This window comes from Buceros rhinoceros, unplaced genomic scaffold (genome assembly GCF_000710305.1).
Source record: "Buceros rhinoceros silvestris isolate BGI_N320 unplaced genomic scaffold, ASM71030v1 scaffold2001, whole genome shotgun sequence".
NCBI lineage: Eukaryota > Metazoa > Chordata > Aves > Bucerotiformes > Bucerotidae > Buceros > Buceros rhinoceros.
Genome location: NW_010392379.1, coordinates 69070 through 84549, shown reverse-complemented (window position 1 = coordinate 84549; position 15480 = coordinate 69070). Strand labels below are relative to the sequence as shown.

Genomic DNA, 15480 nt, shown 5'->3' with positions numbered 1-15480 from the left:
AGAGATCAAGTTATCTGAACAAAGCCGATTAACTAGCCTAGTGTTTTTGACTGAGATCATGTCTGCTAGGAACTGTGAGGCTATTATTTGAGGGGACTGTTCTTTGCTGTGTGACTCTCTAGTACTAAAGCAAAACCAAGTCTTTGTTGAATCAAAATGAGAAAAGCTTTAGTTGAATTGCTGTGTCTGGCTTTCCACAATTAGAGATGTGAATTCATTAAAGGATAGACACAAGAACAAGAAGGGTTATCAGAGGTTTAGGAAAGATGAGCCTCAAGTAAAGTTGGAGGAGGAAGAGGCTGGTACATGGAGACAGAAGAGTTTTCAGTCTGGGAAATTAAATTCAAATTAAAAAAAAATTTGGTTTAGAAATCACTATTATCATCGACATATGTAGTGGGATATTGAAATAAATATCCTGGAGATGCTGTGACATTTCAATTGAAATTCTTTGTTAATTTGTTTTTTAGTTAATCTTGGGAGGGAAACCACCCCCTCCCCCCACCAAGGGGTATGAAGATCCCCTGGAGTTGGGTTGCCCCCTCTAGAAGCTTTGCAGAATGGATCATCATGACTGGTGTGGTTGGTGCTGAAATATGAATAAATGTTAATCCTTAATTTATATTCTGTGTCTCAGTCACAGGTGCATCTACTGTTTCTTGTATATGAGGATTTTGTGGTGGATACTTGGTCTTGACCACTCCAAATGGTCAACCCCACCCCCAGCATCGAGTTGGAACCTGTTGACCCCATCAGCGTGGCAGTGAGACTGAAGAGTCTCACGTGTGTAGGCAACGCAGGCTCAGGTATTTGAGGATGCACACACCATTGCTAGCAGCATTATGAGGAGAAGCAGCTTTATCTGATTTTCATTATCAGCTGCTGCTGCTCTCTTGCCTGTTGCCTTGCTATCAGAGTGGTCCATACTGCTGTTTAAATTTTTGAATGACCTCTGATGTGGTCAAACACATGCAGTTAATTAGAAGACTGCATCCTCTGAGGTCCAAAGGCGGCTAAATCCTGATGCAGTTCCTGAGGATGGGGTGGGATCACTGGTACAGCCTAGTCTTGGAGATAGCCTCTGACATGTTTTGTCATCTCTTACACAACAGTAAAACTTGGTCTGAACATGAAGGTCAGGAGCTCGTTCACATTCATGGCACAAACCTCTGATGTCTTTGAACTGTGATGTTTTGCCTCTTGCCAAGCTGTCAGTACTGACAAGGCATCCATAACTCTAGGGATAGCGGGTATGTGCCTAGATGTTTTGTTGTCTTTTTGTGATGGGCTGCTGTAATTTACTTGTTGATCTTTGTTAACTAACACTGATTGAGCATGCAGGGCGGCCTGTTGGCACCATGTTTAAAATGGCATAAAACCAGAAAACTCAAATCATGCCTTGTAATCCAAGAGGCACTCACGTGCTTGTTCAAGCACAAGCGTACAGGTCAGCAGTTTGGAGATCTAGTTGTAAACTGAAATGAAAGTTAAAGATTGGCCTCAACACAGGGGTTTTTATTATTACTTTTTAGCCTCAGATTGGCTACAGTAATCTCTTAAGTAGTAAGTTCTTCTATATTATTTTCTTTTCTAGCAATTTTCCCTGGCCCCATTCTCTTGACTTATGTAACCTATATTTCAGTATAACAATTACTTTCCTACTGTATTAGTCTCTAGGGAACAATTTTATATTAGTAGGGGGATGAACAGGATGACCTCTTAAGTCTTTTCCATCACCACTTGCTGTAATACGGTGCTGTAATATTTGACCTTCTTATGCAGCCTTTTCCCTTCTGTAACCTTTGACTTTTACAGAAGAGCAGTCACAGCATTTTTTGGACGTGCCGAAGGGCCATCTTTTGAAGCTGTCAACCCGAAGTGCTGTTCCCTGCACTTCAGGACAAAAGAGCGTGTTAGTGCCTTTTGCATTCGAGTGGAGAGGACCTGTATAAGTAAATGATTGCAGGGAAGTACACTATGGTGCCTGTTCCATAGCTGGAATGAATAGGCTGAAGAGGCAGAGGATCTTGCCAACATGTTATTATGTTGGCAAGGCTGTAACTTTTGAATATGCCTTTCCAGTGCTTTTTATTTCAAGGAAGGGTGGAAGACCGAGCTGCTTGAGCAGTTTGTTCCAGATCTGTACTGTGTCCTTGGTTCTACACAGTGTACTTACTTCACTGCTGTGGTTTCCATCAGCAAGCTTTCCCCAAGTGTCCAAAGTTATCAGAAGATATAAGACTGTATGGGAAATGTAATTGTAAAGGGGAATTCTAGCTGTATTCTAGCTTGCAAAGTCAGAAAGGATACATGTGAGAGAAGTACTTAGGAAATGGAAAGAAAAGTGGTGGTAATATTTAACTGATAAGTGAATTCAAAGATGCCTTGCTGATCCCCTTTGTTCATAGCTTACAGCTCATAGAGTGCAGCAAATGCTTTTTGTGCCAATGGCCTGGCAATAATTTCTCCTGCTCCAGCCTGACCACGAAAGCCAGTTCTAAAAAAAGATTTTTTTTTTTTTTTTTACAATGAACACCCCCTGCATTTTCTTTATCTCTCCAGAGACAATTAATTTATAAAGCCTGGGTTTGTTTAATCATTTAGGTGCTTAAAGCATGTAAAAGTCTTGAGGTGGTGGTTGCTGCTGCTCTCTGTGTAGTTATGTGATTCCTTGTTGACTCTGGATTTTAATTCTTGCTTCATAAATTAAGTGAAAGCTGCTGTTGTGCTCTCCTGCTGTGCTTTTTTTATTGCTTATGTCCCTTTTTTCCCACAGCAGCAGTAGAAGACAACTAAGAAAAGTTTGTGCAGTGCAGAGTTGGGAAAACAGTAGTGAGCATCAGAGGTATAAAATGAAGGGGAAAAGTACTAGCCCTTTCTGTCAGCCAGCTTCAACCTCCTCTAAGTCCACATCAGTTTATATGTCCTTCATTCACTTGCATGCTTCTAAGCGTGGCCTTATTGCACTAAGTAAGTTAGAAATGGAAATAGTATAACTATTGGTTTTGACACTGTCAGTATTTAAGATCTTAGCATCATGCAGTGCAACATACTGAGAGTACCAGCTTCCATAGCTAGAACCCACAGGATCCAGCAGATGAAACTGAGGTTTCCTTTTGCACTCAACTATATAAACTCTTGCTGCGTTTCAGCATCTCCTTTTAGCATAAATCATGGGCATTTGACTGCCATAGTGTGTACAGATAGTGTGATAAATGTTCTTTCTAGTTCCATGTGCATGCGGATGGGTCTCCAGGAGCAAAGTATTAGTAATTTAAAGCTTTGTGAAGGGAAACTCTGGCTAATGGTTTATCTATGACACATAGTTTGTTTGGAGCCAAGCAGAATAAACAGAAGTTGGGTAGAAGGAGATCAGTTTAGACCTGCCGGGCTTCCGGAGTGGAGTATGATGAGACTGGAAAGTTCCTTCTACCAGCTGTATGTGTAATACTGCCTCCTTGTAGATCTCACTGAATTACTTAGATTTGCTGTGGTTTATCTGTATGTTGGTAATCTCAAGCATTGACTAAAACCTGGAACTAATACTAAGGGAGTCCAGAGTGTTCAGGAATTAGGCAATCAGAAAGAAAAGGTCCTACCCTGAAAGGATGATTTCTCTCTCCCTGTTTTACACAAGTGATTCAGTTTCTCACTTGGTCTTTCCATGCTTCCTAATTCTTAAGTTTATTTCTCTGTAGGTGATCATTTAAGCATTTCTGCTTTCTTTAAGCATTATTGTTTTCATATTAATGGTACTGCAGACCTTCAGCTCTTCCACTGTCTCTTCTCGCTCTTACTTGACTCCCCTCTGCTCTTCTGTACTTCTCTCTGTGTTGTTATTCTATGTTGTTATTCTATTCTATGTTGTTATTCTATTCTATGTTGTTATTCTATTTTATGTTGTTATTCTCTGTTATTCTATGTCTCTGATTTCCCGTCATCAGAGTCACCTCTTCTCCTCAGTCTTCTGGAGTTTTCTCATTGTTACTACTTTTCCTGCAAATGATTGAATCTCGTTTCATATCTTTTAGAAACAGAAGAGTGAAAAGCAGGGTACACTTGCACCTGCAGGAGAGAATACATTTGTCACTGCATTTAATTGTATAATTGTTCTTGTGCTGACAGTTTTATGTTAATTCCCTTGTGATAGAAGTCAGGATGTTTAGTGCTTCAGAGAAATATTCAAAGAAGGTTAGCTCCAGTCCTTCTTCCTAAAGGGGGTTTTCTGCCCTGTGTGCTCTCTCTGTGGCAATGCAGGGGACTGTTTCTGCTGGTTTCTTCTTGCGGTGGCAGGAAAGCAGACTTCTGCCCTTGGAGAGGCAGGACACTCCTTAAGGGCCAGCATACAGAATTGTTCTGAAGTGCTGGCCATATCGGGAATTTTTTCGGTCCAAGGGGAGATCCTGCCATGGCCTTCTCTCTATTTGCCTGTCCAGAGCCACAGGCTCTTTGGGTTTGCAGGTGGCTCTTTGCACTCTGCTTTAAGCCTTTGCTGATGTAGCTTTAGGGTGTGGGATAGGAAAGGTTGTCTAAGGCTATTTTTGTGGCTTTCCCTCCTCCCACTCCCCACCTGCGGGTCCTTTACAGAGAAAGGGAATAAAGATGCAGCCTGAAGAGGAGCCCTTCTCATATGCAGGCATAATAGGATCCTCTCCCCACAAAGGATCCCCCTCTCCCTTTGCAGGGGGCAAAGGACCCTGCTCGCTGAGGGGACCCACTGTCCCAGATAATTAGCTAAGCAGCAGCTGCTGTGTGTCTGAATGAAAAGGAGGGGAGGGAGGGTTTGCTCCGATGGGGAGCCGGGGCAGCATTCCTTGGAGGCAGCCTGCACATTCCTCCAAAGCAGTCAGTGCTGACAGTGACGTGGGCTCAGCACTGCACAGCCAGGCTTCCCAAAATCTGTGCACAGCCACTTGCCTGGCCTTGGGTGGGAAAACTTATAGTGGGAAAACTGTTTTTCCTAGCTAAGTGCTAATCATTTATCCCTGGGAGAATATACAGCTTGAGTTCACATGTGTTGTGTTGCGCTAATTAAAGCATATCGAACTATTTCTAGAAAGAAAATAAGATCACATCTGAGAAAAAAACGAAGATTTGCAATGTGCAAACCAAAAGAACCTCAGTAGAAGCAGCAGTTGTGTCAGTGCAATAGCAGGCAATGTGCTTGTGCATGAATCCCTTCTCCACGTGTTTTCTAGGGGGTCTGGAAGGAAAAGGAGAGTGCCCTGTCTGGCCAACGCACTTATGAGCAGCTTTCATGGACAAAAGAAAAACTAAAAAGAGAGCCTATTCTTGGCACGGGATCAGGTCTTTTCTTAGAGGACTGGTTAAATTTGTTTGATGTATGGTGAAAGACTGCCACGCTGCAGTAATTAGTTTTATATGCAGTTGTTTTGTAAATCTGCAGCACTATATGTACCAGTGGGCCCAGTCGAGTAACCCAGTGAAGTTTAACAGGCTGCTTCCTGAAGCCTGTTCACAGGATTGGACCCATATGCCTAATGTCTTGCTGTGCTACTTAGGTTTTTTTACCCAGTTTTGTAATTGTGTAAATTAATTGAGATAGATTAATGCTTATTTAAAATATGAGCAGTGTAGTAATAAATTTGGAGGTATGGTACTTGGCATTTGCAGAAAGAGGGTTTTTTATTGTTATAAAGATTTTTATTGCTTCTTCTCCCCGCCCCCCGTCAGTGCTGGTAGAAGCCTGAGCAGTTCATTAAAATTCTGAAAGACTATTACTATTAATTCTATGACTAATATTTCTTCCTAGTGAGCACTAAAAATAATGTTTTATTCATTGATGCAGAGACAAGAATTAATTTTTTCATTTCTAAGTACTAGCCAGTTTGCAAGTGGCTAGTGGAAGCCAGAGAATATTGCTACTTCTGCCCCATTCAAGGACTTTCAAAATGAATGGCAGGAAATGTTTCAAATATAATTTAATTAGATCTGCACCAGGTACCCTGCTAATGTAATCAAATGTGGAGTTAGTCTCCCTTTTATGTTTTTGTAAGGAAAGGGGCTTCGTCTTGAAATTATACTTTAAAGAAAAGAGGCATGGATGAGAGATGTGGAGGTCATTCAGGCAGCAGCAAGTGAAGCAGAGCAACTCCCATTTGTGCTCAGCCAGATGTTCACGAGCCTTTGCCAACAGCTAAAAAGGCTGATGCTACATAAATTACTATATCCCAGGGACTAATTCAATGGGTGTGATGGAAGAAGATGGGAGGAGGATGGTACCCTGTCGGTCAGAGGTCACTTGTAACACATAAGACTGAATCAAGCAATATTCATCCAGTTCTGTTTTTTCTTCTTTTATTGTGGTTTGAAAATGCACATTTTCCTATAGAAAGCAGAAGAAAAGTCAATACTTTCATTAGGAATATAAAGACCAATTATTATTTTCTTTAAAAGTCCCTTCTCCCATGTAGTCAAAAGAGTTGAACACCCAGTGAAATTTGAGCCTCTGATGGTGGTCTTTGAAAATATAGAGTCCCCTTTGAAAGCTACCAGTGGTCTGATAAAATAAAGAACTTTAAAGACTTCTCTTGCTTTCTGAAAAGATGCTGATTGTGAACTGAACTGCCTTCCCTCCATCGCCACATTTGTACCAAATTCACCTAAGGAAATCCAGTTTCACCCAGCGTGCATTGTTTTCCTTTCCTCCGTAGGAGAGTTATTTTTACAAAACTAAAAGAAAACACACACACACCCTCGAGTAATAAATAATGGTTTTCTTTTAGTGTGTAAAGGCTTCTTTTGACCAAAGTGCTGTTGTTGCAAGAAAACAGGTACTTGGAGGTTGCTACCTCTCACATGTGTCTGTCTGTATCACAGCCCTGGTTATCTTTGATGCTCTTCCTGTAGAAAGAAGTTGTGAGCTGAGGGAATCTCTTTGTCTTTCAAGGATATATCTACCCATTATGATGTGAAGGGTAATTTAACTAATGGGACTCTTGCTTGTTTCACAAAGGTAAATACAACTCAAGCCCGTATGAGTACCTGGTTTTCTATCCGCAGTTTCAAAAGAGTTGACTTTGATTTTGCGTGTTTGAGGTTGGCAGTGCTGATGCTTTTTCATTTCTGGAATGTCCTACAGTCCACAGGTAAAAAGCAGGATGTCCAGGTTAATGAAGTACCAACTCAGCATCCCAGATGGTTTTGCTCGATCAGTGGGAAGCTCATGGAGGGACAGAGCAACTTTCTTTCATAAAATAAAGAAATAAGCAGTGCCCTCTAGTGTTAGTTAATATCAGAGGGAACCACCGGGACAATTTTCTATCATCTAGGTATCTCCAGTGAAACCTATTTCACAGCCACAGATGCAGCTCTTGATTTCTTGAAGAAAAGCATTAAAAAAGTTATGCAGTAGCATAACTTATCAGGACGTAACTGTCAGAAATGCACTCATTAATAAATAGATACAGCCAGATGTCTCAGACTCCCTGAGCTGTTTTACCTCTTCTAATCTTGGAGTGTGATTGCAGTATGTCTCCAACCTGTCCCTGTCCTGGGGAAGGACAGGAGATGTGTTTTACCAAAGGGTCAAACTAGTTTCAGGGAGAGGTGTAGCAGCGAGTGTTCATGCTTGAAGTTTGGAGGTTCACTTTCTGGCATAAAGCAGTCCTGGTGTAGTTATTCAAGCTTATGTACAGCACCTTATAACAAGGCAATGAGCAATAGATCGTTTGGGCTGTCCTTGGAGCAACTCATAATTTTTTGGGTCTGGTGATAGTAGCAGGTTGGACTTCTGTTTCAAAGCCATAGGCATCATTTCTTTCAGTTAAAGACATCTCTATCAGAGGTGAACTTTAGGAATTACAGTTACTTCTGTGCTTTAGCATGGAAGGCTATTTCTCAATCTGTTTAAAAGAAGGAAATGCTTTAAATTTCTAATGTAAAACAGCAAGCGTTAGGAAGCATTTGCTGTTAGATGTCTGAATCTTTTTCAGTGTGAGAATATCATAAGCAAACGTGCTTTTCCTTCTCTGTTTAATTTTGTTTTCTACCATAGAAAAAGAGCTTATGAGTGATTATTGCCTTTCAGTTTCTGCAGACACATTTTCATAGCCTTGGTTGCAGTCTGGGGCTTTTGGAATGAGCCCTGAGATCCCTGTGGTGTTAAAGTTACTGTTGACAAATGAGAATCTTGTAAGACCTTGAGAGCATCTTACCAAGTGTCTCTGAGCTGTAATCTGATGTATGCATTCATTGTTTTCAGAAAAACAGCACAGAGAAGTACAATAAAGGTACAAGCTTTCATGAAGTGACCCGTGAAGTACCTTGCCTTACGCAGGCTTTCCTGCCTTGGGTCAAATTTGCCCTGGACTTTGGTTGGTTTTCTAAACTAAAACTTCTTCTGCTGTAGCATGAGTCCAAGGAGTAACCATCTCACTTTCCTCCTTGGGTTGTGCTCTATGCATGTCTGATGGCTGCCAGCACTAGAAGTGGGTGCCAAAACTTACGTAGATCATCGGTGAATTGCCCGTGTGTAAGAAAGTCGGGTGAAAAGGTTAGAAATTTGTATTTCTGATCAGATTCAACAAGATTAGCTCCACGTGAGGTGGGGTCTGCTGTGCCCTGGTAGTACATATCAGAAATGAGATGAGTTTACCTGGACTGTTGCTCCTCAAAAGGGGTGTCAGACCAGCTCAAGCGTTTGCAATACATGTTGCTGTCTTGTTGTCACTGCTGTTGCCAAACTTGTTGCTTCCAGTAGTTGTTGATTCTTCAGCTCTAATGATAGTTCCTTTTTGAGCTGCAGTTAATAATTTTTGTCCTCTTTGCTACACTCGAGCAGGGAGAGCATTGTTTATGCCGGGGATGATTGCCAGGGATGATGTTATGCTCTGTGAAAAGATCAAGAAGAAAAAATTTCAGTATTGTTCTTACGAGACGTACCAAAAATCTGCACTCACCAATGAAAGCAACCAGCATTATGGTATCATAACAACGGTTCGTTAGGACCTTACCCCGGGCTGAGATGATGATTGTTCCTCTTTAAGACCAAAACCAACAGACGGCATTTGTTAGGACATTGATATTTATGTACAAAGTTGCCAACACTTTAAGACGTGGTGCCTCTGTTAATTAAGATGATAATGTACTGCCTTGTTTGGAGATATTCTGCTTATAATGATGCTAGTGAATTATGAATAGAGGGAAATTAGTAATAACAAATGCCAGATGGAGGTATCTTTCAAAGAGGAATATTTTGTGTAATATGGCATGTAAAGTTGACAGACTGGGTCTTAAAAGACCTTCACTATTCTTTAAGCTTTCCTGACAAAATTACTTCTTATCCTGCCAAGAAATGTAGTTTCACATGCCAGTGTGTTTTTGAGCAAGAATAATTAAAGTGTGCCTCTAAGTTTATGGATTGAAGTGAAATCTGTTCCTCCAATGTTTTGTCAAGAATCTATAAACAGTGCAAGGAAGGAGGCAACTTGTGACAACAATAGTTTTGCCAATTCTATATGTTCTGCCTTTGAAATCAGAGGCAATTAGGGATGAATGAAACCACTTTCAAAATTTACCAAAAAAAAAAAAAAGTAAGCTTTGCTGAGGTTTGACTTCACATTTTTCCTTTGGTTGAAGTTGACTGTTGGGAATAAGAAGAGTTTTTCTAAAATTAAAACCTGCCTTCTCTGACTGATATAAAAAAATTACTACTGAGTTATAAATGCATTGAATCCTCAAATGCTAGGCCTTTTTTGTAACTTCCTAAGAGAGGGAAATAAGAATTAATTTTATTTTGTAGTGTAAAGTAGTAATTAAAACAGGAATAGGCAAGGAAAAGTAAGAAGTAAAACTTTGGGGTGTGATATTTCATTTTCTCAGAAGAAAATTCTCACTCCACAGGCATTCCATCTTTGATGTCATGACCTGTTGTCCACTGTCCATTGTAGAGCAGGTTCTTTCATGATGATCTCTGGGTGCGGCAAAATATGTCATGGGAGGTGAAGATTTGATTTTCCTTTGTAATTATCACCAGATTGCATCGGTGTAATAAAATTCAATTCGTGACTCTAGAAGCTTTGCCTGTAGTCTCTCTCTCAGCTCCATCCATGCATGCTCACAAATCACTTCCAATTCTACAATAATAAACTCGATGTACGGTTGAAGATTTCTTCTAAAGGCACAAACATTGGGGCAGGGTTCTGAAACATAGAGTTCAGAGGAATTGCTTTTGTCTTCTTAAATTATTTTTATGATTGTGCATTAGTAGTAAAATAAATGAAGTAATATATTCCAGTATTGGATGATGAAAAGTAGGCTTCTGCTTCATTTAGAATAGATCAAGATCAGTTTTCATGAGACTAAAACACTGTTTTGAATTATGCTTAGAACAGACTGTCCGACTATTTCTGGTATTAATGTTCATTGCCATTCAGAAAGGATTTAACAATAGAAAGATGAGAACATGAGAAAAGAATGTCTAGAGCAAAGGCAGTCAAGGATGAGATTCAGTGGCTCTAGCTTTGATAACAAAAGTAAAGAGTGGACTCAGTTGAGTCTTTCGAGACTAATCTGGTACTTTCAATAAACCCTAAATTTACCTTAATGCAGAAAGAGCAGTATTTACAGGCATTTTGAAAAACTCCGTAGAGCATTGATTCTCACTGATTTTGTTGAACCTATTGTGAATTGGAAGATACCATCTGAGGTTATGGGCAACTAAACCGTGGTTTTCCTTGAACTTTTTTAATGAAGGAGTCCTGTGTGTGTATATATATAAACCAAACTAAAGTTCTTTTCTTTAACAGCAGTCTACCCAGTGAGAAATGGGCATTATGCCTCTTCCACTCCAGTTCTTTTTTTGCCATTTGTCAGTCTTGTTTATGCTAAACTTCTTTCTGTTGTCCTTTTTTTTCCCCAGAAAAACTTTACAATTCCAACGGTCGGGAGCTGAGACGGGCACTTTTCTCCTTGAAACAAATATTTCAGGTGAGCAAATAATGGCTGTCCATTCTGTGATTTGAACATGAACTGAATTTCTTTTATTAATGTAGAGAATAACTTACAGTTTCTGCCAAAAGAGAATTTCAATACTGTTTCTGCCCTTCAGGCCTTCCCCTGTTCCTTCAGAACTAATTCCAGCTCCAAAACATGGAGCCACTGATTGGGAAAACTGTTGTCTAGAAGAGGGGAAAAGACTGTTTGAGTGTCATGGTGATGCAGATTTGGTTTGCCCATGAGCTAACCTGACAATTGGGGAAACTGTGTGCTCAGAGGAAATTAGGCACATTTCCAAGAGTATTCTCTGGTTTCTTCTCTTTTTGTTCACCTCAACTGTTTCTGGGGAGTATTTGTGTTTCTCTGAATTTGTGTTCCACGGGTTAATCTGGGCACTCACACATATTTAGCAATGAGTTCTAAGCCTCTTTTCCTTCCTGTTCTGCACCTCCTATACCTCCCATCATGACTTTTCCCAGTTTGGATATTCATAAATATAGGTCTAGTAGGTATTTCTGAGCACATAGAGCACAGTGCTTTCAGTGAACACACCACCAAGATCTCTCTCTTCCAGCCGATCAGCTGGAAGTTTTCCTGGAAATGTTGCTTAAAAATTATCCTGATAAATACAATAGGGGTTGGCTGGGTTGAACAGTAATGAGAGGGAAGAGAAAAGCAATGGACATGTACCCATATCTGTGTGTGAATTTAGTTTTTAAGTGAAGCCTGTCTGACAGCTTCAGAACATAATCGTCCTTGAAGAATTCAGCTTCTGTGCTTCCTAATGTATGTGATACAGAAAGGAATTTTGGAATTATCTGCTACCACTTCTAAGTAGCTACTTTCTGGTAGAACTGTGGTTGCTTTTCAAACAAACATACTGTTAAAAAAAAAAATCTGCATGTGCTTCAAAATACAGGTTCTCATTAGTCAATAACTGAAGAGGAGAATCCCTTGAGATGGGGAGTGTTCGTATATGATATGCTCAAGTATTTGAGGTAGTACTCTTCAAACTGGAAAATGAGACACTGTGTGGTGTAAACTCCTGTTTACCTGTCAACTCCTCTGTCCTTAACAGTTATTGGCATTGCTAAGGACATCTTATGTGTATGTTTTTTGTTTATCTCATAATGAACTCATGAGAGAAAGATGTTTGTTGTATCTGTTTAGAAAGAAAAGTTATTTCAATTTTTAGTGAAGAAAAAGACAAGTTAATCTTATAAGGTTATATTAAAGCCCAAACACTGTTGTCTAAAAGGTCATACCTAATTTATTTTTTAGTCCATGACATTGAAGCCTGTCAGCATTAGAAATTAATAATGGTGTTAAAAGTTGTTTTAAAAGTATATTTTTCAACATAAATATCTGTTTGATTTTATATCTCATTATATTTAGTATTTTAAATTTCTTAAGAGTATAATACGTTGGAAATAAAATGTCAACTTCAAAACCAGGCTTTATTCTCATTTTAACAAATTTTCAGAGTGTTATGGAGATTTCTTCATGTCTTTATGTGCCAAGAAACTTCAAAACACCATGTTTTTTATAATCATTTCATCCTAACTGAGTTAATTTGGCACAGTTTTGTGTGAGTCTCATTTTTAATTTAAAGACCTTCAAGGTAATGTGCAGTCTCTTATTTGCATTAAGTGGGAGCAAGCCCAAGTTTTACATCAAATATGAATTCCAAATAGTCAGAGCTCTTGGTTTTTCATGCAGGGCCTCAGCAAAGTTTAGCAATTTTTGGCAAAAGCAATGCCTTTGTTTCAAATTTCAAATGAAAGATTCATTTGTATGGCCCAAACTTGGAATTTCTCTTTGGTTTCTTCTGGTGGGCTGGTTTTGGCAAAATGATAAAGGTTATGTGGGGCGTTTTTCTTTGACAGCAATGCCTTCCTGTTCCTGTCATGTATTCTGAAAGGCTAAGATGGCCACGCTCCTTAGCTGTTGCTGGACTGTGCTGCAGTGTTCTTCTTCTGCTTTTCCTGTGTGCTTTTTGACTAACTGGTTTGTGAAGTAAGGAAAGTAGCGTTCAGATCAGAAGTATATGAAGCCTTGGCCTTAAAAGAGCTGAAAAAAGCTATACAGATGTAACTGATGACCTGTTGGAGTACAGTTTATCTCTCTTTGAATGTACTTTCTGAGAGATTTCTGAGTTGCCTGGCTCTTGAGTTTATGAGAGATGAGTGAATTTTGTACCCAGTGCTAAAACTCCCAAAAGCATCTGTGGGGGGCAGAATCCAGCTAAATATGGCACTTATAAAATCATGGTCAAAAAAGATTATTGACTTTCCATATTGTAGTATCATAAGAGAGATAAAAATTCAGCTGCTTAAAACATTTAATTCACTATCCATCTTAACAGCAGAAAAATTGGGTACAAGCACTATAGTATGTGTAAATAGTGATGCACAATTTACTTGTCGTTGAAAAAGTTTATTTAACAAGACCTCTGATACAAATATATGTAATATAAAGCAAGCATATTTTAGAACCTATAAATGAAAGTCTGCATTGTAGTTACAAAGCATTACAAAGCATAATTTCAAATCATGCTGATTGCATCATCTCATAATGTGAAATAACTGGATAAGTATATGGTGGTGTAAGAAAAATTAGAAAGCTCTAAAGCATGTTTCAAGTCCGAAATCTATAATCATATGTAAACATGCTTCTTAAAGTTTTGGAAAATATTTTTAATCAATCAGTACAGTAGGTCTCTGGAAAGCAGACCTAAAGGGTGTATTTTAAATTGTTAAAGAAAAAAGACATTTTTCTTTTAGTACTGTTTTCCCCAGTAAGTGTTACTTGACAGGAGATCTCCCTCTCATTTTCCTGAGGAGCCTGGAGTCCCAGTTTGTGTTGTGATCAGAGTATCAAGCAACACAGATATAAAATTCTCTTACAGAATTTTCTTCTGTTGTTGAGAAATTCATTAATCATTGAACAATTGACCTTTGTGTAAAACGTCACAAAGAACAGCTACGTGGGGGCCCTGGAAACATTAACTGGAAGGTGTTTGGATAGACACAGTCTTATCAGTGGGGGAAATCAAATGTCACACACTTCAGCTGCTAAGGAGTCATCAATCATCCTTAGGAGAGCAGAAGGAGTATTCTGTGTTTGCTTCATTGATCTCAAGGAAGGAGGCTGCTCCTTCCTCTCTTGCAAGCGTGACTGATGACTCCTTGGGGTTTGAAGCTGTGTGACACTTGATTTAGGAGCTGCTGTCATCATTTGAGGCAGGCTGCCACCTCTCGCTTTTAGGAGTCCTTTTGGAAGGCTTCTCGTTTAAGTTATGAAAAAGAGAGAAACCTTGATTTCCTTCCCAAATTGATTTTACCGTAGTTCCACATAGCAGTTTCCATATCTGCTTAATCCTATTTTACAAAGGATGTATCTCATTCCTGTTTAGAGATTATAAATGAAACAGATATGACACATTAAGTATGAAAATCAGTTTCTCAGTTTCATTGGCAAATAGACTGTTGTCTTCATGCCTAGACAGTGTTATGGGCTGAGTTCTAGACAGAGACTATAAAATGTGAACTACTTACACCGCAAGGATAGCCTAAGAACTTGGGAAGCCACCATTATTTGTTCTCTCATTTGTGTGAATCCTTGAATTGAAACAGGAAACCTTGTTTTCTATAGAGCCTATCTACTTCAGCTGTCTCAGGTATGTAATGCATGAAGGGTGTTTGATATGTTGCTTAGCTGCCATTAAGACTATCGCTATACTTCTCTAGTAAATTTTAATTCCACTATTACCTAGGAGGCTAAAACCGCAGTGTATTAATGTTTTATCTGCTGTCTGCTCAAGGTGCAAAGGATGAAATTCTGTCCCTATCAAGCCAATGGCAGCACAGGCAGCACGCTGTTGTCAGTGGTAGAACTTGAGGGTAACTCTGGGATCTTTCTCAGGTGAACATGGCATCATGCAACTGCAAGGTTAAGTGCAGTGAGAGCACTGGAAGCAAGCATGATAGTGTCACAATAAGATGGCTTTCTAAGTGCAGCTACCTCATCTGATAACAGGAATCAGGCAGGTTATGTGAAAGTAGTAAAGTTAATGACCAAAGTCACTGAAAAGGCAAAAAAAAACCATGTTCAGAGTAAAAGGGAAGCAGAAGTTTCTTGGAAAGGATGGTTGTCGAGATCAGACAGGATCATAAGAATTCATTCTTGGTAACTGAACAAAGCAGACTTAACATTAAGTCTGGCATGGGAACAACTTTGTTATGGAGGCTCAGCTCTCTTCCCTCTCTAAATCTTAATTTGTGTTTAATCAACTTAAGACATGAATGATTCTTTGGGGATCCAAAGATCCACTGCAGATATCTTTGTTTTCGTCTTAGCAATGCAGACTTCTGTTTCCTTTCCTATGTGTGTCAATACGTGTCTTTTACAGACTGATTATTTATCAGAAAAGTTTAAACATGAAAGATCGTAGGCTGATTTTTCTCCTTGTTCTTCTAAGAATTTGTTGTACGTATCCAGAAGGAAGAAAGGTCTTTGTAG

General features: G+C 39.4%; 1 protein-coding gene across 1 annotated transcript in view; it reads left to right on the top strand.

Moving 5' to 3' along the window:
• The window catches only part of LOC104500736 (FH1/FH2 domain-containing protein 3-like), a gene marked incomplete at both ends in the record, with an annotated part of 160590 nt that overhangs the window by 134243 nt on the left and 10867 nt on the right, over positions 1-15480 (top strand). Inside the window, one exon of the mRNA XM_010144439.1 lies at positions 10883-10950. Coding sequence (XP_010142741.1) covers positions 10883-10950 — 68 coding nt within the window. The remainder of the gene's footprint in view (positions 1-10882; positions 10951-15480) is intronic.